The 26,602-nt window shown below is 44.8% G+C and overlaps 1 protein-coding gene across 2 annotated transcripts in view; it reads right to left on the bottom strand.

The window, feature by feature from the left end:
- Positions 1–18,791: 18,791 nt before the first annotated feature.
- Positions 18,792–26,602, bottom strand: part of LOC102942857 (death associated protein) — an 89,046-nt gene continuing 81,235 nt past the window's right edge. For both annotated transcript variants that reach the window (XM_037893333.2, XM_043540257.1), the window contains exon 4: positions 18,792–20,499. In XM_037893333.2, the coding sequence (XP_037749261.1) occupies positions 20,380–20,499 (120 nt within the window). In that variant the 3' untranslated portion in view covers positions 18,792–20,379. The remainder of the gene's footprint in view (positions 20,500–26,602) is intronic.

Genomic DNA, 26,602 nt, shown 5'->3' with positions numbered 1-26,602 from the left:
CTCCAGCACAGCCCCTGGGCGGCCCCTCGGCTCTGGCCAGCACAGCTCTGCTCCCCAGCTCAGCTCAGGCTCCTGCTCGCTCCTTAGCTCACCGGGACCCCGGTCTCCTGACTCTCTTATTGGCCTGCCCGCCCTGTCAATCACGCTGACCTGGAGCACTGGCCTCTCCCCCTTGCCCCTTGGGAGTGTCAGGGTCCTGATTTCCCATCGACCCTTCCCCTTTCTTTTGGTACTGGGAGCTAGCAACTAAAACACCCCACTGAGTGTTAGTAAGGGGGCAACACAGACATGAGAGGCAAAGTGGCGGAAGGTCTGTAACATACCAGCAGAGTGAACAATGGGAGGGTTCACATGTGCCCATTCGTTCTACTTGTGGGTTTTTGTGAGTGGTGTTTAGGGCGGTATTAGCTAAGTGGAAAGACAAAAGAAAGGAGTGGGGAGATGGAAGGGAGAGGAGGGGAGAGAAGCAGGAAGGGCAGCTGGAGTGAGGTTGAAGTGAAGAGACAGAGGGAGAAGTGGGCACAAACAGCCAATCAGCACGGGAGAGAACGTCGAGAGTAAACCCTGGGAAAAGACGGATTCGTGACATCATCAGTAAACCAGTGGCTCAAAGGTGCCTGCAGCAGAAACTCCTTTGTTTGCTGCCAATGCCTTGCCTCCGTGGATGAGCCTCTGTGGCTAAGTGCATAGGGTCTGGTTTTCCTTGAGGGGAGATCTACCCCGCACACTTCTAGGTCTAAGAGATGTTGGAGCAGAGCATCCCACCTGGACTTCTCTACGCCTGCAAGATACTGCTCCTGCCAATTTGAATCACTGGAGATTTTTCTTCTCCAGCCCACGTGGCTGAAGGGATTGGTGGGGGTCACAGGGGTCCTCGTACACTTTGTACCTCCCTTTCCCCACCTGTGTAGAATGGGATAGTTATACCATACAGCGGCGGTAGGCAAACTTTTTGGCCCGAGGGCCACATTGGGGTTCCGAAACTGTATGGAGGGCTGTGTAGGGAAGGCTGTGCCTTCCCCAAACAGCCTGGCCCCTGCCCCCTATCTATCCCCTCCCACTACCCACCCCCGACTGCCCCCCTCAGAAGCCCCCACCCATCCAACCCCCCCCACTCCCTGTCCCCTGACTGCCCCAACACCTATCCACACCCCTGCCCCCTGACAGGCCCCCGGGACTCCCACGCCTATCCAACCGCCCCTGTTCCCCATCCCCTGACTGCCCCCCACCCACAGAACCTCTGCCCCATCCAACCACCCCCTGCTCCCCGTTCCCCCCCCGACCCCCTGCCCCTTATCCAACCCCCCCGCTCCCTGCCCCCTTACCATGCTGCTCCGAGCAGCATGTCTGGCAGCCGCTCTGCCTGGCTGGAGCCAGCCATGCCACTGCATTGCCCAGCAGGAGCTCGCCACCCAGAATGGTGGCAGCACGGCAAGCTGAGGCTGCGGGGGAGGGGGAACAGCAGGGGAGGGGCTGGGGGGCTAGCCTTCCCGGCCAGGAGCTCCAGGGCTGGGCATGACAGTCCTGCAGGCCATAGTTCGCCCACCTCTGCCATACAGCATGGATTTGCTAACTTAGGGCTTAACTGATTTTTCTCAAGTGCATTGAGATCAAAATATTATCATTATTTAGAGCTACGTGTTTGTAATTGTACGTGCTTGTAAAGTTAACCTAGTTGTAAACGTATTCAATTTCTCAGATTTTATAGCATTTTCCACCAGGTACATAACCTGTGACGTGTATACACCCCCCATATGTGAAAGAGGGATAACATTATTCGCTTACCCACCTCAGAGGAAAGTGCAATGTTTGCACAATTCTTTTGCTCTGCACAGAATGGGTTGGCTCAGGCGGTTTGTACACCAACCATAGTAAAGCGCAGCACTCCTCTGAGAGAGAGAGGATCACAGAGCTTGAGGGTTATGATGGTGGGCAGCTCTCCTATACATCATTGCTATATAGAGGACAGCAACGGTCTGTTTCCCCATCTATAAAATGGAAATATTTGCTTATCTCAAAGGGGCACTATAAAGATTAGTTAAGTTCTGTAAAACTGTTGGAGATGAAAACTGTTTATTAATAATCATTTACTTCATTTGAAGGTGGTTGTAACAACATACTGTAGCGTCTGGACTGGTTGATTTTGTTTTATTGCCTACAGTCCAAGTTGTGTGAGATGTCATCCTTAAAAACACAGAAGCCTTAAATCAGCATTTCTTTTGCACAACGTACACCAAATACTCTGGCATAAATACAGGGCTAAAAATTGTAAGTCTATGTTTTGCAAAATACCTGGTACCTTCCAGAGAAGGCAAAATTATGGAACATTCCATTATGCTTCTTAGGAGACTGGATGAATAGTCCGGAAGGGAGAAGCGAGCAGATCGAGGGACGTGATCGTTCCCCTCTATTTGACACTGGTGAGGCCTCATCTGGAGTACTGTGTCCAGTTTTGGGCCCCACACTACAAGAAGGATGTGGATAAATTGGAAAGAGTCCAGCGAAGGGCAACAAAAATGATTAGGGGTCTAGAGCACATGACTTATGAGGAGAGGCTGAGGGAGCTGGGATTGTTTAGTCTGCAGAAGAGAAGAATGAGGGGGGATTTGATAGCTGCTTTCAACTACCTGAAAGGGGGTTCCAAAGAGGATGGCTCTAGACTGTTCTCAATGGTAGCAGATGACAGAACGAGGAGTAATGGTCTCAAGTTGCAATGGGGGAGGTTTAGATTGGATATTAGGAAAAACTTTTTCACTAAGAGGGTGGTGAAACACTGGAATGCGTTACCTAGGGAGGTGGTAGAATCTCCTTCCTTAGAGGTTTTTAAGGTCAGGCTTGACAAAGCCCTGGCTGGGATGATTTAACTGGGACTTGGTCCTGCTTTGCGCAGGGGGTTGGACTAGATGACCTTCTGGGGTCCCTTCCAACCCTGATATTCTATGATTCTATGATTCTATGATTCTAAGTCCTGAAGACAGAATGGCAACTAACTAACCAACTGGAAGGGGAGGGGAAAGGAGGCACCCAGCCACCGACAGCAGCAGGGAAATCGGGCCAGCAAAGCAGGATTCTAACTCTAGGATAATCTCCAGTTGAGTTTTTTTGCAAATCATATTACTTACATGACCATAAACGATGAATCTTCTTACATAATTAAGGGTCTGATCTAGCCCAAAATATGATCTGTGGCTGTTGGCTCATGAAAGACCGGTAATACGCTAAACTCTCTATTTTCTCGCCTAGCAGTCTCATATTGCCACCGCATTCACCAGCCCCCCCACCCTACCCCTTCAAGGGATAGAATCCCACGTACCAATGCTAGTCAGGCTTTTAAATAATCAGGTTATGGTATGGTGCACGGAATATGCTTTGACTCATGTCTTAAAACGAGCAGAGCTTTCGCTGCATCTCAGTTAGGCAAGATTTGTACAGCCATTGCCATGGCTCTCAGTTCCGTTCGGTTTGTTAATTATGACTGGATGCATCAATGTGGCTACGGCAGATTTTTGGTGACATTGTGAAAACCTTTTAAGAAGAATTGAGAATCCCCAGGGTGCACGTGCCCGGCTGCAGCGGCACCTGTAACCAAGGCCCCAGGGACTCCACCACAAGGTGAGCCTAAATTCTCCAGCAATACCCTCGAATTCCAGGGCAGCCAGGTGGAAGTGCTGCAGCAATTTCACGTCTGTTTTTTTTTTTAATTGAGGTTTTTACTGAATTAAATATAAATTATACAATCAGCACAGTAGCCCCAGGCTATTTTAATATGAATTTTAATTTGTTTGACATTGTTCCCAGTTTCTATTTTCATGGTACTGCTGGTTGTCATCTTAGGTTTCAAAGTCAACCGTCCGCTGAAATGCATGCAACGGTGCCAATCTCTCAGAGGGATTACTTTAGGCTTTCGGCAGGCTCATGTAGCACTGTATTGGTTACACTCTTTTCAAGATAGCTGAGATCCTGTAGCACAATTCTGCAGCAAAAGGTGAATTTTGCAGCTAAATCCATAACGGTGGAACCCTGGATGCTGCCTGTAACTTTACTAGGGTTTCTAAGAAGAACCCTGCTATGGCTCTGCACGAGATTCTGAACGCAGTGTGCTCCTTTACCAAACTGAAAACTCCATTTTGAAGGTGCAGGCTTTTGCCTTCTGTCTTGTCTGTTCTCCTCTGTGCTGAGCTGGAATTTGAAAGGCTGGTGGCAAAAGAATTACAACGAAGAGTCAGTGATGTTACATGCTCTCCCGTTGAAACAGAATAACCATAAATAACAAGCTGGCTTCTAATCAAGAGAACTGGTTTGTCAGAGAAGAGGTTGCATTGGCAAGGAAATCACCTGGTAGGGGTCTGGGATCACATGGGGAAGCGGAACATGGAGTCACCTGACAGAGGAGACCGGAGGGTTATAAAAGGAGAGGCGCTGAGGTGTTTGGGGTTATTGGCTATTTGTCTCCAACTCAAGGTGAGAGAGAGAGAAAGGTCACCCGCCATGTAGGACAAGCCTGTATGAGGAAGGGGACCCTGTCCACCTACCTGAACATAGGTGGTCCCTCAAGCATTGATAAGGGGGGAGGGATAGCTCAGTGGTTTGAGCCTTGGCTTGCTAAACCCAGGGTTGAGTTCAATCCTTGAGGGGGCCATTTAGGGATCTGGGGCAAAAATTGGGGATTGGTCCTGCTTTGAGCAGGGGGTTGGACTAGATGACCTCCTGAGGTCCCTTCCAACCCTGATATTCTATGATTCTAAGGGAAGGGTGAGCTAGCGAGGAGCATTGTGTTGAGGACGTTTGTTGTGTTCTATAGTATCTGCACTCACTTGTGCTTTATCTGTTAAGTATAAAAGAGCAATAGTGTCACTCTCTGGGAAGTGTGTTGCTGTCTTTATGTGGTATCCGCTTCACAACTGACATGCTTCCTGAGAGAGTTGAACAGTAATGAGAAGGCATTCAGCTTTGGGGGAGGTTGTTTTTTTGAGCATGAGGAGTCTGAAGGGTCAGCCCTCCATTAGAAGGCTCTTAGGAAGGGGTGTGTAGCGAGGCAATGACTCACCAGTGCGGCGCCTCCTTCTGGTCATCCTGGGAATTAGCTCTTCCAGCCTGGAGTACCCTCTGCAGGCTGGTGTCTCGCCTGCCGCTGGCCACCATGTCCCTCCCAGACCCGGTGCCCCTTTACCTTGGGGTGCTACCCCCTGGCAGTGCCCCCACACTCTGGGTCTCCCCTCCCCGGGGAACCCCCAACCCTCTATCCCCTCCTTGCCTTAGTGGGCAGACTACAGTCTGTAAACCACTCAACATCGGCAAGGGGGTTGGACCAGCTGCCTCTGCCTATTCCCAGGCTACGCTGCTGTAGCCCCAGTACCTTTCCTGGCCTTTAGCAAGGCCTGCAGCCTGGGGGTTTTCCAGGCTGGAGCTCCCCAGCTCCTCTGGCCTTCCCCTAGCCCTTCTCCTCTCCAGGTACCCTTTTCTCCCAGGCAGCAAGGTCCTTCTCTCTCAAAAGCGAGCGAGCGAGCGTCTGTGTCTGAGCTCCTGGCTCACAGCCCTTTTATAGTGCCAGCTGTGGCCTGATTGGGGTGTGGCCCCAGCTGTGGCTGCCTTCCCCAATCAGCCTAGCCTTTTCTCTCAGCCCCAGCCCTCTCCAAGGGTTGGCTTTAACCCTTTCCAAACCGGAGCGGGGTGACCACTCCGCTACAGGGTGTCACACAAAGGGTCTGTGCCGAAGGACCAAAAGATTGGATTAGCAGCTGCACTCCAGTCAGGCTCCAGGAAGCTTAAAATATCTGGGGAGCCAGAGGCTTGGACTCCCCTCCCAGCCATCTGGTGGGTAGATGGCAGGGGACCCCAACTAGATCTGTGACACACCATTTGCACAAGCAAAATTTATCCAATCATTTACAATAATCACATACACTTAAGAGGAAGGAAACAACAGGTCTTTATTAAAGCCACCAGACAACCCTTTGCTAAATGGACTGACAACCCAGGTCTCCTAACTCTTGCGTCCATGCTCTACTCACCAGGTCAGTGTGGCCACTGGAGACACTACCTCTTGGATGGATATAGCAATCCCCGCTTTCTGGGTCAGCGGGATCCTTGGAGAAAGCAGTAGCCATGTTGGCAAATCTCTTCAGGAAAGGTGATGCAGGAAGAGGAGAAGGTCCCCCCTAGCTGAACTTACTCAAGGGTTTAAAGTTCAGGTCAGTTGGAGTGACAAATGACGGCTCAGGTTGATGCTGGGTTTAATACAACCAGTTTACCTGTTGCACTGCTTTTTAATGCTCTCTCAAACGCTCCTGTGCTCCTGCTGCAACTGAGGGATGTATTAGTTCCTTGTTCCTTTAAAACAGAAATACGTAAGGACTGAGGAGAAGGGAAGTCATTGGGCTGGGAACATGAAGAAAGGAGAGATGGTTGGCTGACCAGCAAAACGAAAGGAAGAAAAAGTTCCTGACTGCTTGCCAAGTTTAGTACTGGCTAGTCCCTTCAAATGCAGCTATTCATCGAAAAGTGACTCCATGAAAAATGACAATTTGGGGCTCCATATTTACTGGCTCCCATACACTCTAGCTGGCACATTTAAAGTACTTCCTCTCTTTTCCCCTTCCTCTCCCACTAGCCTTGCAAGCCTGACCAGTCAGAATGGGAAGTTGGTGTCTTTCCTTCGTGCACCTCATATCTACCAACAAAGGTTGTGAGGCCAAATGAGGGTCTCATTCACATCTACATTTATTACATTGCCTTGAAATTATGCTCTGCACTGACATCAGTGAAAGCCTTCACTGAAAGACTTCAGTGGGTCTGCACAGGTGTAAATGATTGGGCTTAATAAGCAATTCTGTTAACGACGCACAATAAGAAAGAACCCAGCTCTGCTCTCACCCCACTTTCCTGGCTCTGCAAAGCTAATGGGGGGCAAAACCAGTTTTCTGTCACTAAAGTCAGCAGATATGATTGACTACACACACAGACTGATACCTCTCTGCAAAGTGACTGCAAAATGCTACCAAACCTGAATTCTCCACTCACACCAGTGGTAGTGCATAGATGCACCTTTTGTAGGCCTGTAAGGCAATGGCTCAATGAACAAGGTGCCATCTTCATATACTCACTTTTCTGGGTAGAACTTCATTTTATTAGTATTTATTTTTATTACAGTAGCATCTACAAGCCCTCATAGAATATCAGGGTTGGAAGGGACCTCAGGAGGTCATCTAGTCCAACCCCCTGCTCAAAGCAGGACCAATCCCCAACTAAATCATCCCAGCCAGAGCTTTGTCATGGACCAGGCCCCCATTGTGTTAGGCAATGTACAAACATAGAACAAAAAGGCAGTCCAATCCCAGGGGCTTAAAAGCCAAGTATGAAACACGAGAGAACAGATGGATCCAGACGGGGGCATACAAGGAAACAATGCAACAGTATTGGTGAGCATGAAAGGCAGTGGCCTCGGCACACTAGCAGCCTAACCACTATCAAGTTTTATGTAGGCATTAAAGCAGAGTTTTGAGGAGGGAAAATAACTTCTGGGGGAAGGTGGTCTCTATTGCTTGTGTCAAGGTTCCTTCCCCACTCTGAATTCTAGGGTACAGATGTGGGGACCTGCATGAAAACCCCCTAAGCTTATTTTTACCAGCTTAGGTTAAAACGTCCCCAAGGTACAAACTATTTTCCTTTTTCCCTTGACTTTATTGCTGCCACCACTTAGCGTCTAACAGATATATAACCAGGAAAGAGCCCGCTTGGAAAAGTCTTTCCCCCCAAAATCCTCCCCAAACCCTACACCCCCTTTCCTGGGGAAGGCTTGATAAAAATCCTCACCAATTTGCATAGGTGAACACAGACCCAAACCCTTGGATCTTAAGAACAATGAAAAAGCAATCAGGTTCTTAAAAGAAGAATTTTAATAGAAGAAAAAGTAAAAGAATCACCTCTGTAAAATCAAGATGGTAAATACCTTACAGGGTAATCAGATTCAAAACATAGAGAATCCCTCTAGGCAATACACCTGAAGTTACAAAAAGACACAAAAACAGGAATATACATTCCATTCTCCACAGCTTATTTTCTCAGCCATTTAAACAAAACAGAACGTAACACATATCTAGCTAGATTACTTACTAAGTTCTAAGACTCCATTCCTGTTCTGTTCCCGGCAAAAGCATCACACAGACAGAGAGAACCTTTGTTTCTCCCCCCCTTCCTGCTTTGAAAGTATCTTGTCTCCTCATTGGTCATTTTGGTCAGGTGCCAGCGAGGTTATCCTAGCGTCTTAACACTTTACAGGTGTAACCCTTCTGCCCGTCAGAGTTGGCAGCAACAAGGGCCGGGTTCAACATCTAGGGGATCCATTCCAATAACACAATGCAAACTGGCTCGAGCCCCCACCCAGTGACCTGGGACAAATATATACCACCCCTGCTGGGCGCCTCCCAGAGGCAATACTTGCCCTCTCGCAAGCACCTAGTCTGAGTGTAGCAAAAAGCCTTTTAATAACAGAGAGAAACAATGTGGCATTATGTTAGGGAAACACCACCAACAGGATTCATAACACAACCCATGAGCAAAAAAAACCCACCCCAAGCAAATTGGGGCATGCCCTTTCCCTTTGGTTCTTGAGTCCAGCAACCCCAAATCACCCAAAGTCCCAAAAGTCCAAGTCCCTGGTCAGGGCAGCCCCAGAGTTCAAAAGTTTATCTACAGAGCTTTACCTCCCAACCTGGGTGGAGATGGGGGCAGGGGTAAAAGGCACCTTACATGATCTGAAGCTGACCGCCCCACAGCTCCATAGGCCTTCGCTCCGCTCCGCCCCACCAGCCGCCCCACGAACTGCTTCGCTCAGCTCCGCTCCGCGGCCCACAAGCAGCTCCCGCCGTCCCACGAACTGCTCCGCTCCATGTTCCACCAGCAGCTCCTGCCGTCCCATGAACTGCTCCACAATATAGCTTCAGGCTCCCCCGCTACTTAACACAATACTCAGTGATTTCAGCTCTTAGTCAGTTCAGCTCTTTGGTGAATTCAGCTTGTAGTAGAGGAGCCTCAGTGCTGGTGCACCATTAGCCCAAAGTGAGCTCAGTAGCATGTAACTAGACTCCTAATGAAATCAAAATTAGCTTTGATATTCCACAGTGGAGAGAGAAGGAAGTGCAATTAGCATGTAAGGCCCTCACCAAGGGGCCCATACCACCAAGTATTAATACTTATCCCCAGTCTCTCTCAATTCACAGAGTTTTGGAACCCATGACCCTTGCCTAGCGAGTGCTACTTAGTTGATGGTGAGTCCCTCCATCATAACAAAAGGCCAAGTACAATTCCAAGCACAGATCCCATAATCAGGGTAATAACAATTTATTCTTCCTGCCCCAATAACAGAGACACTGGGGATCCCACAGCAGCCAAAGTGACCATTTGGGCAGCTATGGCCTCATTCTAGGCGGGGTGGGTGTGCCTATGCAAATGAGATTGGCCCCTGAAGTTCTTCTCCACAACTTGCCACACCTCACCACCAGATGTCAGGGTGGAGCTCACCCTGACACTGCTTACACAGGTGAAAGGGTTTTTCCTCTGGCCAGGAGGGATTTTAAAGGTGTTTACCCTTCCCTTTATATTTATGACAGCTTGCTTGCATGCAAAGGACTGTGTCTTAATCTTTTCATTCCGTGTCCTCTTCTCTTTCAAAAAGTTAGTCAAAGGACATTTGGATTTTCAGTGCTGTAAAGAATGCTGCATTAAGAACAATGTCTTCTTTTAAACTAACAGTTGAATAGTATCTCTGTGCAAAGCAGACATTCTGCCAAGTGCTTTGCCGTCTTTTTGGTAACAAGAACAGTAGTATATAAACTTAGACTCCTTTTAGTAACCATTGCAGAACAGTAACAGTGTCATTACTTCTGTAAATTAACGCAGGATCCATAGAAGTGTGTGTGTCATCATGGTGGAAATGTTCTAGCTGATGAATACTGTATATGCTTTTTTATTAATCTTTGCAAAATCAGAGCATTTTCTCCCATTTAGCAGAATTTATTACTGGTAATGAATACTGAGTCATATAGTGTGTGTATGTGTAATGCTGACAGACTCTGGTTATCGGTGGGTGGGATCGAACGTGGGACCTCTGAAGCTTCGTGCATGAGCTAGAAGCCATATGGCCCTTAGCTAAGGCTGTAGAGCAGACTCATTTAACTCTAAGTGGTCTCGGTGCCACTAGATGGGAAAGAACACCACACCCAGGAGGTGTGTGGGTTACATACTTCCCCTAGCTGAGGAAGCGCGTGCTGAGCTTCAGAGACTTCCCAGTTGAAATCCCGGACAGGCCCCTTCTTGTAATGCTGACAGACTCTGGTTGTCGGCAGGCAGATCGAACCTGGGACCTATGGAGCTAAATGCATAAGCCTCTACTGCCTGTGGCCACGTGGTCCTTAGCTAAGGCTGTAGAACGGACTCATTCATCTCGAAGTGGTCTTGGTGCCACAAGCTGGGACAGAGCACCACACCGACGAGGTGTGTGGGTTGCATATGCATGGGTATGTCCGCTTCATAGTAGTGACCGCTCCTGCTTGCCAACAAACCACCTTACACAATAGCAGTTGGTGGAGCTTTCCAATAAAAAGTAAAAACAGTTACTGCCACCATTTTAAGTCCCCAGTCTAGCAAGGAGAGGTTCATAGGTGAACCCCCTGTGCCTCTGTTGAGCCCCCATGAACTCCAGCTCCCTTCCCTTCCAGTCAGTGGGGCTGTGCAGGTGCAGGAGTCTGCCTGAATGTCTCCTTGTAGGATCAGGGCCAAAGTGTATACATTTTCCAGGGCTGAAGGCCTGATCCCTCTTACAATGCCAAGCAGCACGACTTAAAGGCAGTCAAGTTTGACTCAATTCCTTCCTGTCCCAGTTTGTTTATTATTATTACATGTACAGAGATTAATATGAGTGATGGGAAATAAATCAATACACTGAAGTAGAAAAGCAAAACTTAATTTGGCTGGAAACAAGAAGAGAAATTACTGAGAAACAACCCTTAAGTACATACAGGATTAGCACACTAAACTGATATTGGATTGTAAATGAGACCCGACCCCCAGTCGCCGTCTTGAGAAATGGAGAAGGGACCCACTCACCTCAGTGTGCAGAACAACTGAGCCTTCCAGGCCTGATGTATTGTTGACCCTGCTCCTGTGTAGTTGTTTACACCAGAGCAAGGTGAATGTAACAATGGTATCAGCTCAGAATACAGTAGTTGCTCATTAGTAGCAACATATCAGACGCCCTTTTGCTACGTTGCTCCTAAGCAGCTGTGGCTGTTATGGGGAGTGTTGACCATTCACAGTAGAGAACGTGGTCCCGGGGAAATGCTGCTCATAAGCGGCAGTTGCTCTTATAAAGTGTTGATGCAAACAAGTGTCCACTGTAATAGCATTTTTGAAGCAGCACTATAATGCTAGGGATTAGCACTTAGCTGCAGTCCAGGAGCTCGCTCTTAATTCTCCTGTTTTACTATTTTTCAAGTTGATATCTTACAGTTGCTGAGGGTACGTTTCTGGAGATTACTACTTTAACTCAGATAATAGATCCCTCCCTCCTGCAACCAAAGTCTGTAATTACCTTTATACTACCCACGAGGAGGGCCACTGAATTCAACAGGACGCCGTGGATGTGCAGACTCTGTTGGCAGGATCTGGGCCATCTACAGTAGAGATGCTGTAAAATTTCCTTACACTAAAAGATTTGACGGCTGACATCTGGCAGGGAATCCAGGAAGACTTTGCTTAAGTTCTGTTGATATAGATTCCTGCACAAGAAGGCTGATGGAATGTTCTGCACTTTGTCGCCTGCCGCCACTGGATAAAATCACACCAGTTATAAAAAGATTGACCATCAAAAGCAGTCATTGATACTGCATACAATAACATTCAGAAAAGTGTATATTAATACACTAACATCTATTGAAGTAAATATATGAACTCAGGAGAGAGGATTATTCAAAACCATGATAAATAGTCAGATCACGGTCTATATTTCTCATCAATATTTAACTTAGAAACAATCAGCTAATGGTGAACCAGGAATTAGCATGCAACATGGAGCCCTTGTGCTATAAAGTATAGGTTTCCAGTGTGTATATGCTAAGAGCTGCTTGGCACAGCAAAAGAAGAGGCTGTGTGTTTAACAAATGTCCTCATAATGAGCTCATTTGAAAAGCTTATTTAAGGTTTCTGTATTCATTCCAGACCCCTCCAGCTGTCACATTTGTCACATCAGCAGTAGGCTAATGTTTATCCTGTTCTGGTTGATAAATCAGACTATATGGAAAAAAAGTTCTCACTTGGGCTATTTGTTACAGTTTTTCATGAGAGTAAGAACTGAGCATAGAATCAGCTTCTACTTAAACTATTTTTTTAAAACAAACCGCTCAGATTTAAATATTCAACACTGAGAAACTATAATGTAAAGGACATTAAAGGTGTTCATTTCATAAATGTATTCACTGAAGTCTGAGCCCACATTGCTCCATCTCCGTGAGATGAATAAAATATCAGATCTCAGATTCTAAAACTGACTACTCTTTCTCTCAGTGGGTGGCTGGATTAGAATATCAGATAGAATCTGAGGGCTCTGTTTTAGTTGAATTATGTCTTGATTCCACAGCCTATAAAAATAGATGACCGGTTCTGCTTATTGTAGCACACATGACTAACATATGTTTTCCTGGGCTGAGCCCTGTAGATAACTGGAAGCCTGTAAAATTTTAAACCTTACATGTAAACATTTCTTCCCTCTCCTTGCCCTGGAAGAAGATTCACAGTCATGCACACTTACAAATCACTGAATTATGAATGGAGCCCAAATCCTGCCGGATGCTGCTGAATGCCCTCACCTTCCATTCAAGTCAATGGGAGTTTAGAGCTCTGGGACTGTACAGGACTGTAGCTGGCCATTTTGTCTGCAATATAATTTTCTAACGAAAGTCACTTTTACTGAGCACCACCAAGTTCAACTGGTGCAGATTCACTTACCCTTTTTTTTTAAAAGGGTCCCTCACAGACCTCTGCTATCCCAGCACCTGGCAGAAGCAGTGGAGATCATAAGGGACTAGGGCAGGGGTGGGCAAACTATAGCCCGGGCGCCGCATCCAGCCCTCCAGATGTTTTAACCCGGCCCTTGAGCTCCCGCCGGGGAGCAGGGTCCAGCGCTTGCCCCGCTCCAGCCGGGGAGCTGGGTCAGGGATTTGACCCGCTCCACGCAGCTCCCAGAAGCAGCAGGATGTCCCCATTCTGGCTCCTACACGTAGGGGCAGCCAGGGGGCTCCGCACGCTGCCCCCGCAGCTCCCATTGGCCAGGAACTGCGGCCAATGGGAGCTGCAGGGGCAGCATCTGTGAACAGGGCAACATGCAAAGCCACCTGGATGTGCCTCCACATAGGAGCTGGAGGGGGGATATGCTGCTGCTTCTGGGAGCTGCTTGAGGTAAGTGCCATCCAGAACCTGGACTCCTGGACCCCATCCTCGACCCAAGCACCTGCCCCATCCCTGATCGCCCTCCGAACCCCTCCATCCCAGCCCAGAGCAACCTCCTGCACCCCCAACACCTTACCCCCAGCCGGAGCCCTCACCTTTCTGCCCCTCCCCCTGCACACCAATCCCCTGACCCAGCCCAGAGTCCCCTCCTGCACCCTGAACTCCTCATATCTGGCCCCACCTCAGAGCCCTCACCCCCTGCTGCACCCCCAACCCCCAATTCCGTGAGCATTCATGGCCCGCCATACAATTTCCATACCCAGATGTGGCCCTCAGGCCAAAAAGTTTGTCCACCCCTGGACTAGGGCCTACTCCCATTCCCTTCCTTCCACTAGCTCTAGGGCAGTTGCACCTGATGCAACCTCCATCTCCAGGGGTCTGTTGGGGGAAGAGGTTGAAAGCCTACCACTTTCACTGGCTCTAGATTCTCCCAGCACTTTGCCCTTGTGATGCCACTTGCATTCTGCTCAGTTAAGCACTGAGACTACCTCAGCAATAACTTGCTTTTCCTGGCCTGCCTGCTTTGTGTCAGCAATGGAAATAGGCAAGGGTTAAAACAGATTTTTTAAAAAAGGCGTGAGGTTTAATTGTACAAAATGGAGGCAAGCGCTAAGCATCACTAGAGAGCAAGAGTTATAAATAATTTTAAAATTACAGAAAAAACTAAGGTTAAATACGGGCTTGTCTACACTGGCACTTTACAGCGCTGCAACTTTCTCGCTCAGGGGTTTGAAAAAACACTCCCCAACGCCGAGCGCTGCAAGTTTCAGCGCTGTAACATGGCAGTGTAGACAGTGCACCAGCGCTGGGAGCCACGCCCCTCGTGCAGGTGAGACAACTATTAACGCTTTAACGTTGCCAGTGTAGACAAGCCCTAAATGTCCTTTAAAAGGTAAAGGCTAAAATATTTTTCTTTAAAATAATTAAGCAGGGCTTAACCATAAATTTAATAAAGATGGAGCTAACTCATCTGTCTTTCGGCCTGATCCTGCAAAAGCCTGCACATAGTCTAACTTTACTCATGTGAGTAGTACATTGAGCTGCAATGGAAAGGCAGAGGGTTCTATGCCAGTGGATCCTAAGGCTGTATATCCTCACCATGTAGATCACCTCCTTGAAAGATTCTGTTCCCGTGTACCTCAACCCATCTTAGCATTGGAAGGTTTGGTTTTGCCATCCATGTAGTAACAGCCTCTTCACAATATAGCATTTTAAATCTAATCTATATCTTCTCCTGTCATGCTACAATAGGCTCTTATTTCAATTCCATTACAGTAATAATACCTAGCTTTTATATAGCACTTTTCATCACTAAACCTCAAAGTATTTCGTAATTTTTAAATGTATTTAGCCTCATCACACCCCTGTGAGATAGGGAAGTGCGATTCTCCCCATTTTACAGATGGGGAACTGAGGCAAGGAAAGGCTGAACATTTATTTCCTGGACCTGAGACATTATCTTTCTAGCCCTAATTTCTGTTATTCTTGTAATGGGCAAACCTCAGAAGGTATATATGGTTTGGTTAGCCAAGTACAGTCTCCCCTCAGTGGAGGAGGAACCTTGCCTTGTGAGATTTCAAACATGGCCTGGGGTTCCTGTCACATTCAAAATACCGTGAGCCGCAAGTTATTCCAGCTTCTGAAGCTGCCACTAAGTGCAGAAAACACTTGAGTTTAACCTGAAATGAAGAAATGGTTTTGAACTTCCAGAATCATTTGTTATAAAAATATTGACTCCCACTGACACCATACATCGCTTGGTTTACTGAGAATGCCTTGGGATTAAGTTACTTTGCCTGCTTTTGTACACAGTCACCTGATTATCAGCCAGAAGCAAGGGTAAAAACATTTTGCTACAGAATTTTTGCTCACGTATACACACACAATAATGAGAGAACTACAAGGTAACACAGGTGTCCTCACTATCGTCAGTAGGCACTGTGGTATTATATTCATCATTCACTAACCGCAAAGCAACTTTTAGAATCCTGAAAATCATAGATTACAAAAGCTTTTTTTTTTTTTTAATGCTGTAAGTGTAGAATACTACGGACTTCAGTTTGCTACAAATACCTCAAAAACAAGCTGGGCAGCAGGGATTGTGTTACAGGGCTACTTACCAGATCGCTTGCAAGCGTGTATCTTGTAATAGGCTTGGTGTCTGCATTTCAAACCTGGCCCTTAGCAAGTGTTGTGAGATCAGTACAGGTTGCATAAATGATCACATCTTAATACCTCTGCCACCTCCAAGCAGTAATAAATAGTCCGCTTAGAATGTTGTACCCCTGTTCCTGCCTCAGCTCAGTAGCTTGCAGGAGAGGGAAAGGGACAAGTCTTAAATAGCAATCCTCAGTTTTTTTCATTTTGTGGACCACTCTGTACAAAACATTCTTTTCCATCTCTTCTCCAAGCCTTCCAGTCCCAAAGCTTTTCCCAGGATATTATAGAAAGGTGAAGGAAAATACCATTCGCCAGATACTCTCTGTCAATTGATGTGGGCTGAGAGGAATCAGGAGAAACAAATTCCTGAGAGGCTTTCAGGCATACAGAAAAAAGAAGCAATGTCTCCACTTCATGCTTTCTATCCCTTCCAAGCCCCTGGAGGCTTCTCCACCTTAACGCATTACAGCTAGGGCTCAGGAGCCTTCTCCCCTCAGGAGATGGCAGATATCCACAGGTAATGTTGTACTAAATAGCAATAACATGTGCCCCAGTATCACCCCCCAACCCGCTTCCCTAGAGAATCTGTCATTTATGCAGCTATTGGAATGAATGGCCCGTGGGTATGTAGTCTCACATTACCAGGGAGCAGGGGGCCTAGAAAAAAACCTCAGAGCAGCTAACATTCCATGGAGTCCTCAGTCCATCCACAGAACTACAGCCCCTTCCCACCCATATCTTCAGAGTAGGTAGCCCGCCGCCTGCATGATCCACAACTACAGCCTGAGGGCAGGAATAGTTAAAAAGTCACACAGCGACCATGTGGAGTTACCAAGGTTTTCTGAGAGGGTACTTATTATATGACCCCATCAAACAATGGTTTGAGGAAATTTTTTTTCGTTAATGTAGATTCCTTGCACCCTCTCAATTACAGTAAAACCTGCACAAGACACCACCTGTAAATGAAAAAGGCAACCTCCAGTGCTAAGAGACAACCCCAAAGTATTCACAAACAGTGAAAATTTCACTCCATCTTTATTAGGCTTAATATCCCACCACTTCAGGTTTGTGAATTCTAGAATGGGCAAGCTGTCTGTTATGCATGCGATTTGTCCCAATGAAGTTCATAGAACAAGTCATGTCTGTAAAGTTAAACACGTGTACATGTTTGCAGCATCAGAGCTTTAGACAGTAAACTCCTCAGAGCAGGGAATCCATCTGTAGGTGTACTGTGAAGCACCACGCACATTTATAGTGCTATGTCAGTAGTAATAATAATAAATTACTACTACCAGTAAGTCTCCAAAAATATTGTGATCTTAGTTTTTTTAAACTAGCTTGTTACAAAGGGTGCTACAAACCTATACATCGTGTTAAAGGAGTTTGAGAAGTTTACTACTATGCTGATTATAAAACCTTTTGCATTGAGAGAGAACAGAACTGAAACAAGTACTACATTAAAATGTTAAGTACCATTTCCTTTACCATATCAATTTAAGACAAACTGCTGTACCTAGTTTCCCCAGCTTCTACATCTGTTCTACATGAAGAACGTCTGGGGATCCCCGGATTGTCGGTTTCATAACTAGCATTAGCAACCAACAGTCTAGTAGACAGCAGCTAGATTTATTTTAAATGATCCAGGAATACTTCACAGGATGAGAATCTATTTAAAACTTCCCGTATCTTGTGCCAAGCAACCTCAATAAATGTCACTAGTTCAAATGTCGAATCGTTGCTTAACATTTTGAGTAAGAATCAAATAACAGTTCAGATGTATTGCACCTACGGAGAGGTACACAAATATATACCACAGGAGCCATTTTTATCGTTACATTACCATGCTGACAATTCTGTTCCCGGAAACGTCAAACATTCATTTCAGGTTAACAGCTGAACATCCGGATACTTTATATCGCACTTAAAGGCTGTTAAAATGCAATTATTTAATTAAAATATATCCTGCAGCAGCAGCATCCAATCCATCCCCTGGCTCAGATTTTTTTATTTTGGACAAGGTGGTGCTATGTGTGCAAACATGGATATCGAACAGTTTCTATACTATGTCTATACAGAGCGAGTCCCTCTAAGCTTATAGTAATTCTCACCATCTTGAAAATCGCTAAAACTATCTGAGAAATTTTCTGCTGCACACCCCTACAGCTGTCTAGACTAATGGATGCTGCAAAGGTTGTCTATATATACTGTATTTATTCCACCGACAACCAGCAATAGGAGTTCAGAACTGTGTAACTATCCATGTGCCTAGCTTTTAACAATAAGTTTGATGGTCACTGTAATAAGTAAGTAACATATCAGTGGAAGCATGCAGTGTCATCTCCTATTGCTAGACACAAGTAAATTCCAAAGCCAGTACCCACATACCACTAAATAACTGAGGAAGATGTATTGGTGCAGGACAGTGCCAACTGTTGACTGGACCATTAGTGTATCAGCAATGCTTTAGGGCTGAATCCTGCCAACAAGCAAGTATTATTAGTATGAGCCATGTTTTACAATAGTGCCTAAAGGCAAACGAAGCATGAGGCCCCATTGCAGTAGCCACTGTACAAAAAGAGGAGTAGACAGTGACTGCCCCAAAACGCAAGTCAACTCACTCAGGTAAGTAATGCCATTGGCTTTAACAAAACCACAGTGGAAGGGATTACAAGACTGTGCCCTTAGAGAAGTGGCCTGTGCTGTGTGTTTCAGTATGGTTTTTTCAAATGCTGAATACGCACATTTTAATTTGAGCGGATGCTCCATCCTTAAGGCAAGTACAGTTCACAAGTCTCTTAAGCTGACACAACGGTGAAGACAGCTGACAAGAAAATATCCCTGCATACATTTTTATTAAATTTGAATATTTTCCCAGAAACCCAAGAAATTCACAATCTTATTTCATTTACAAAAGGATTGCATAGCCAGACTATACTTTTTGTTGGTCTGCAGATGTACATGAATGCACACAGGGTGAAGTTAATTTCTCTGTGTAGAGGATCCTCACCAAGTGACGCACAGCCCTTGTGCAGGGCCTCTGCACAGGGGTAAATCTTACCCACAGTGAACTAAATTATCCCATTTAGAAAATACCACTGGTTTTTCTATTTCAGTTTACAATAATCAGCCACTCAGAGAATAATCATGACTTTATTTAGCATGGTTTTAAATAGTATTTTTAAAGCTCTCCTCTCACTACTTTTTCATGCTATTTGATTTTAACCCTAAATGCACCACCAAAGCCCTGAGCGGCCCAGAGCTCCCAGGGTTTGCCAGATGAGTGACTTCACTGTTGGTCCAAGTGGCCGCATTCCCTGAAGTGAAGTTCTATAATCCTGCAGGGTACTAAAGCCTGTAGTGTATTTATATTCCTTTAAAAATTCCAGTACATATTAAAAAATATAGGCTACGTGTTTTTAAAATTTTTTCATGGGTGTATAGAGATTAGATGTGGGAGGCATTTGATGGGGGTACTGATTTTGATAGAGCTAGTTATTTTAAACTGTGCAAGCATAAAAAGATTTATACACATGGCCAGACATAACCTTGACTAATCAGATTATGTTAGTTAAAATGGTATATCTTATCTGTATCATCATTTGCTTGCCTATGGTAAAAGATTAGCAAAAACATCAGACATGGTATATAACAGACCATGCATGATGATGTTATCCACATTTACAGTTACAGATAGTCCATATTTTAGAACAGTAACCATATACTGTATTTAAGTTAAAGGGATTTACCCTTCTATTCTGGGCCCAATTCTGTGAGATGCTGAGTTCCGTCAACTCTCTCAGTGGGAAGTAAGGGAGCTCACTTCTTCACAGTATTGGACTGCTTGCACCTCACTGATTTACTACACACCATTATGCCTTATTACTCACTTTATTTAGAAAGGCTTCACAGGGTCCTGAAGTCTCACAAATTCAACAGCTGAGCTGAGGAATGACACTGCATAGAACAGGCTTCCCCGTATTTTGACATCTTCCTCCCACCTGAAGCTACAGCACTTCATATGTGCAACGTCTACATGGAAGAGGTGGTGTAAGTGGAACATGTGTCATGAAGGATCAACTAGATTCCTCCCCCCACACCTCATTTGAGCATGGTTTCTGGTCAATTCTTCTCTGCCATGGCTAAATTCAAAGGAGAGAATCTAAAGCATAAAAACTTTAGTAACATTCTTTTTTATATTCTAGATTACAAATATAGTCCAGACTGCAAGATTCTTTAAAAATCAGACTCCCACGTATTACAAACCTCCCAAACAAATACAAAAAACATCCTCCCCACATCAAATAAACCAAACACAAAATCTTATATGATCCCCAACAGGTTTAACATTAAAGCTACCTCTGCTATTGGCTATGGCAATCCTGTATCTAAATCCATTCAACAGATTAATTATTTATGTTCAAGTTTGGTCTTGGCAATAACAGATATATTACAATGCTAAGCAAAAATGAACTGGAAAAACTGAGTAATGCTCTTGATCAGCAAACACACAGCAGCGAAGCAGCATGTTTTCCATCTGGAGTAACAGAATCTAATGAAGTCTCCATTTTTATTAAACCATGGAGAATTAAGGCAAAAGCAACATATATCATTTTTAAAGGCCAGTTTTATTGATTTGGTAGCGTGAATCCTAAAAACTCTAATCTCTTCTTTCTACAATGTATTCACTGATGCAGTTTGGCTGGCTTTTTGACAGAGGGCTCACTTGCGAGGCTGGTGGATGTGCTGATTGACGTGTTGTGGATGAGGAAGCTTTTCCACAGAGGGATGAGGTTTTTGGTGAGCCACCTGAGCGGCAGCTGGAGGGAAGTCTTTATCACCCTGTTAAAGAACACACCAGTAAAAACACAAACATTGAAAAAACATGCCAACCAGTTCAAACTGATAGTATTTTTTTTTTATTAAAGCATAAAGACCATATGAAAAACATTGTGGGTCCCTCTAATTCCTTTCTTCCTTTGCACACACACTGCATGCACTCTATGTTGGCATATTTAACAGGGATTTTGTCAACTTCAAAAAAAATCACACTTCTGTCTGAAAATTTTCACCTACTGTTGTTCCAAGGAGCACCTAAAATGACTGTATCTTACAGATTGGAGAGAGAACATTTTTCTGTTTTTGATTTCTGCCAAAGTGTCAGCACTTTGTGTAAAGTCAGGCTATTTCTACACTACAATCTACGTTGGGAAAATGTATGTCGCTCGGGGTGTGAATAAAACGCCCCCTAAGCGACATAAGTTACACTGACATAAGTGCTTATGTGAACAGCACTGTTGGCGGGAGACTTCCACTCACTGAGGTGATTTTATGCTGATGGGAGAGCTCTCTCACATCGGCACATGGCGTCTTCACCAGATGCGCTGCAGTGGCGCAGCTGTACGTGTAGACATGGCCTCAGTTTCACTGGTTCATTATGCTCAGTTTCCATATTTGTGACAATTTTTTCACACAGCAGCAAGGGAGGGGAAAACATTTTAAAAACAGGAGAAAGTAGTTTGTTAAACCACACAAATAAATAGAATTCCACCAGGGGAGCTGCATACCCAAACTGCTTTTAACTCAGAAGTATAAACCTGGCTTAGATTTCAAGTTTAAAATGTCCCTTTTAAAGAAGCATTGGTCCCACCTGTGCCATCATCACCTAACGCCTACTCTGCAAAACCAGGTCAATTGCAGTAGTATGTATTTGCTGTAAAATCAGCAAGGAATCAGGCAGCTGCTTATTTCTGTCTGTGAAGTCATCCCTGTCAACCCTTCAAAAAGCAATGGAGGACAATCATTAGCATCCAAAGGGGCAGGGACTAGAGAGGGAACATCACAATATCCCTGTCTAAACGCTGGGGAAGAATCTAATTTTCTTATGTTTAGGCCAGAAACACTTTAACTTCTGCTTACTGGCAGATTGACAATGTTGTAAGAAGTGATTTTATACAAAACAGAAATCTTATGTCTGCTTTACTTTCCCTCCATTTTACCCTAATGTCCCCTCTATATCTTGTCAAGTTTGCCTTTGCTGTTTCAGTGCCGTATTGTTCATTAGAGAGACAAGGTGGGAGAGGTGATATATTTTATTGGACCTATTTCTATTGCTGAAAGACAAACTTTCGAGCTACAGAGAGCTTCTCTTCAGGTCTGGAAAAGGTACTCAGTGTCACAACTAAATACACGGTGAAACAGATTGCTTAACATAAGTAAACACATTCTAAGAAGGAGAGCTCTGTGTGGCTTGAAAGCTAGTCTCTTTCACCAACAGAAGTTGGTCCAATAAAAGATATAACTCACCTACCTAGTCTATTCTATGACACCATTCAAGGAGAAGTGGCCTATTCACACCTCTTCAGTCATAGGACAAAAAAGGGGAAGTTAGTGAGTTACATATTGTTGTAACAAGCCATGAATCCAGTTTTTAGTTAGACTGTGATATTTAATGTCTAGCAAAGTTATGAATTTGTTTGTCTTTTGAAAGTGTTGTGCAGATTTCCCTTAGGACAAAGACTGAGAGGTCAGATATGAAATGACATTTAGTGAAAGTGTTGGCCCATGAGTGATATGGTGTTTGTCTTTTATCACTTTTCTATGTGACTTCATTTGAGAGCATAGTAATTGTCTGGTTTCACTCACATAGTTGTTGGTATATTTAGTGCACTGGATGAGGTACACCACAAGGTGCAATAGGCATATGTAGGAGCCATGGATCTTGAAAGGTGTGTTGTGCGAGGTACTGGTCAATGTAGCAGTGGAAATAGGTAGGTAAGTTTTGCATCTGTTGATCTGACAGGGTCCGGTGCTGCTTTGTGTTGGTGTGTCCTGGTTGTCGGGCTCTTGTTTCTGATGAGCTTACTGAGATCAGGGGATTGTTTGAAGGCCAGAAGAAGGGGTTTGGGAAATATTTCTTTCAGGTCCCCATTGAGTATGGGCTGTAATTGTTTACTGATACCTTATATGGGTTACAGTGTTGGGTGGCAGGTGACAACTACTGGTGTGGGGTTGAAGGGTTTTTTTTTCCTGTATTGAAGTGGGTTCTCTTGTGGAATTTGGATGGCCTATTCCATTATGTGATCTACTTCTCTGGTGGAGTGTCCTTGTTTGACAAAGGCAGTTTTTAGTGCGTTAAGGTGTGTATCTTGCAGTTTCTCCTCTGAGCATATTCTGTGGAATCCGAGGGCCTGACTGTAGATAACAGATTTCTTGGTGTGTTTGGGTTGGTAACTGGATCTCTGAAAATGGGTGTGGTGATCCATGGGTTTCTTGTATATAGTTGTCTGAAGGGTTTCACTGTTGAAGTTGATCATCGTGTCCAGGAAGTTGAGGCTGGTGTGGGAGTGTTCTAAAGAGAATTTAATGGACAGGTGGTGGTTGCTGAAGTTGTGGTGGAAATCTGTGAGGGAGTTTAGGTTATCTGTCCAGAGGATGAAAATATCATCAATGTATCTCAGGTATATCATTGGTTTTGTGGTGCATTTGTCCAGAAATTCTTCCTCATGGGGGCGCATGAACAGGTTGGCATATTGGGAGCCATTCTAGTACCCACAGCTGTTTCCATGGCTTGGACAAAGTGTTTGTTGTTGCACGTAAAATTGTTATGGGTGACGATGAAATGGATGAGTTTGGTGATGTGTTTTGGCTGGATATCTGAGTGTTGTCCTTTGTCTTGTAGATATTCAAGGCAGGCAGCGATGCCATCATTGTGAGGGATGTTGGTGTAGAGAGATTGATATCCTTGGTGTCAAGGATAGTGTTCTGAGGGAGGTTGTAATGTTGCAGAGTTTGTGGAGGAAGTTGTTTGTGTCATGGAGGAAGCTGTCCCTTTGTGTGGTGAGTGGTTTGAGGATGGTTTCTATGAGTCCTGATATTCCTTCAATAAAAGTGCCATGCCCAGATATGATGGGTCTGCCTGGGTTCCCCTGTTTATGTATCTTGGGAAGCACGTAGAAGGTCTCTGGTGGGGCAGTTCATGGGGGATGAGGTTGTAGAGATTTTCTTGGAGTTGTTTGGGGAAGGATTTGATGATATCCTTAAATTCCTGGATGAACTGTGGTGTGTGTGTGGGGGTCTTTGAGTTCTTTATAGTAGGTGGTGTCAGAGAGTTGGCGGTTGATCTCACTGATATAGTCATCACAGCTGAAGACTAGAATGGTGCACCTTTTGTCTGCTGGTTTGATCACTATCTGATGGGTGGATTTCAGGAACAGTGTTGCCGTGTTCTCAGCAGTGGAGAGACTGTGGTGAATGGGATGTTTAAGGATTTCAGTCAATTTTTTTCCTGAAGCTATCAATGTAATCATCAAGCGTGTTGTTTTTGTCTACTGTTAGGTGTCCAGTCAGATGATTCTATGTGGGTGAAACCAGACAACAACTGAGCTCTCACATGAATTCTCACAGAAAAATGATAAAAGGCAAAAACACTATATCACCGGTGGGTGAACACTTTTCACAAAACAATCACACGATATCTGACCTCTCAGTCCTCATCCTCAAAGGAAACCTGCACAATACCTGTAGAAGATGAGTCTGGGAATTTAAATTCATAACTCTTCTAGACACTAAAACTCATGGTCTTAATAAAGACACTGGATTTATGGCTTATTACAACAATCTGTAACTCACTAACCTCCCCCTTTTTTGGCCAAAGACTAGGGAGGTGCTCTCAGGCCACTTCACCTTGAATGGTCTCTTAGAACATGTGTTAACTACTTATGCTAAACAATCTGCTCCAACTTGTATTTAGTTGTGACACTCTGAGTACCTTTCCTAGACCTGAAGTGCTCTGTGTAGTTCGAAATCTTGTCTCTTTCACCAACAGAAGTTGATCCAATGAAAGACATTACCTAACCCACCTTGTCTCTCTAATATCCTGGGACCAACACAGCTACAACAACACTGCAAACATCAGGCTAACTATAACTTTCACCATTAAATTGCTTCATTTAATCCCTCTCCGCACTAAATCTTTCTCTTCTTTGAAGATATTTTCTTCTCTGAAGTGATATTTTCCCCTCTTTTTTCTCCTCTGCTGTCATTGATTTTTTTTTTGTGTACCCTCTCCTACACCCCTCTCACATATGCTTGAGATGGCGGGCTGAATGCAGGTATTGTTAACACACTAAATGTGACTGGTGAGTGTTTTAGAAGGCAACCAGTTGCCAAAGTGGGTCTATCACTGTCCTCCAGAAATGTTTCTCCGCCATGAAGAGAACCCTCTGTGTCCGGCTGAAGGATGTGGTTGCCAAAGTGGCTCCTAGTTCAAACACTGGGTTTGTTTGGTGGTGGTGAACTGACAAAGTTTGAGGATAAATTTCAGAGTAGCAGCCATGTTAGTCTGTATCCACAAAAAGAAAAGGAGTACTTGTGGCACCTTAGAGACTAACAAATTTATTTGAGCATAAGCTTTCGTGAGCTACAGCTCACTTCATCAGATAAAGGCAGCCACAGTAGAGCCTGGAGGTGCAGTACTGCCTGCCCGAGCTATGGAGTGCAGACCACTGGCTGCAAGCATGCTGCAGGTCACCATAGTAACCTACCAAGGAGTGAAGTGTTTCCTATAGAGCAAGATACAAGCTAGAGGAAGGAAAAGTTCGAAGGTAACTAAGGAAAGGGCTTCCCTTCTATTTTCTCTAGGCCTGGACCTTGTAAAGTCCAGGTCCCTTTTTTTTATGCTCAGCAACGTGAAGGATGTTTGTATGTCACCAAGGCAAAATGTCACCATTTTAGAGGTAACAAAGTGAGACTAAAGCTTCTAAATTGTACTGCAAATGTCTTTGGCTGTAAAAAACAAACGAACAAACAAACCCCCCAAAACATCTCAGGATGAAATCCTCAAAGGCACAGTAATGCTGAGCTTTATGCAGGGGAAGACCAGCACAACTATGTTGGTGAAATACACACCCAGTCTCATTCTGAGGCCAGCAAGTCTCTGCTACTCCAGCTCAAGGGCTTGAGCAAATGGCAGCAGCCTTTTCTTGGCATGTCAGATCTTGTGGCTATACCACTTCCCCCGTGTGGATCTATGGCCTATCCCAATTACCACCATCAGGTTGGGTTGGCATGGAAACCTTTCACAGTTCACAGGGAGTGTGGGCTTCGCCTCTCCACTGGCACCCACTACAGTTCCAATACAGGACTTAAGTCTTGCAGAGGACATTGTGGTGGCCGGGCACATACAAGGGTGCAAATTTTTCCTAACTGATTCTGACAAGACTATTCACAGCAGCTTGACCACTGATTAAATGGTCCTCTGGCTCCAGCCCCACAAAATAAATGAAACTTACCAACTGAACACTGCAGTCTAGTAAGGGTGTGGGGTCTGGGTCAAACAAAACATAACTGTAACAAATTTATTTACACTCATTTAACTCACGCTTAGCTTAGTTTCACCTCACCAACTGGTGGTAATATGGTTGACCCAAGTTTGGGTAATTCATTTTGAGTATATAGGGAGGTGATGTTATATTCCATACACTGACAATTATAGTGAGCTTGGGCATGAATTATTATTAAATTCATGGCAAATTAATGTTAATCACATCATGTTGATATTCATGCCTTAGCTCTATTATAATTATAGGAAGCAACGAAAACACATATTTATCATTTTTGAGCACTGACAGTCGTTACCCCCCACAAGGAGCTTAGTCTACTACAAAACAGAAAAAAGTTCATCCACAAGAAACTAGACTATGAAACGCTTACATCAGTATGCCCAAAAGTAATCCATTGACTTTAATGGACTATTTACATGAACAGGTGCTCACATTTGTGAGTAAGGGTTGCACATGTAGTCCAAATATGTGCATTGTGATGGAGCTAATAATGTTAATGTAGGCAATTGCACGGCTAAGCTCAGATTTCAGAATTCTCATTACTTGATTACATTTATGCATCTCCCCAGTATAATTTTAATGAGACGCTTATGTCTGAGATG

Source organism: Chelonia mydas, chromosome 2 (genome assembly GCF_015237465.2).
Source record: "Chelonia mydas isolate rCheMyd1 chromosome 2, rCheMyd1.pri.v2, whole genome shotgun sequence".
NCBI classification, from domain to species: domain Eukaryota; kingdom Metazoa; phylum Chordata; order Testudines; family Cheloniidae; genus Chelonia; species Chelonia mydas.
Note: the sequence above shows the minus strand (reverse complement) of the source record. Positions and strands in the feature narration are given on the sequence as shown.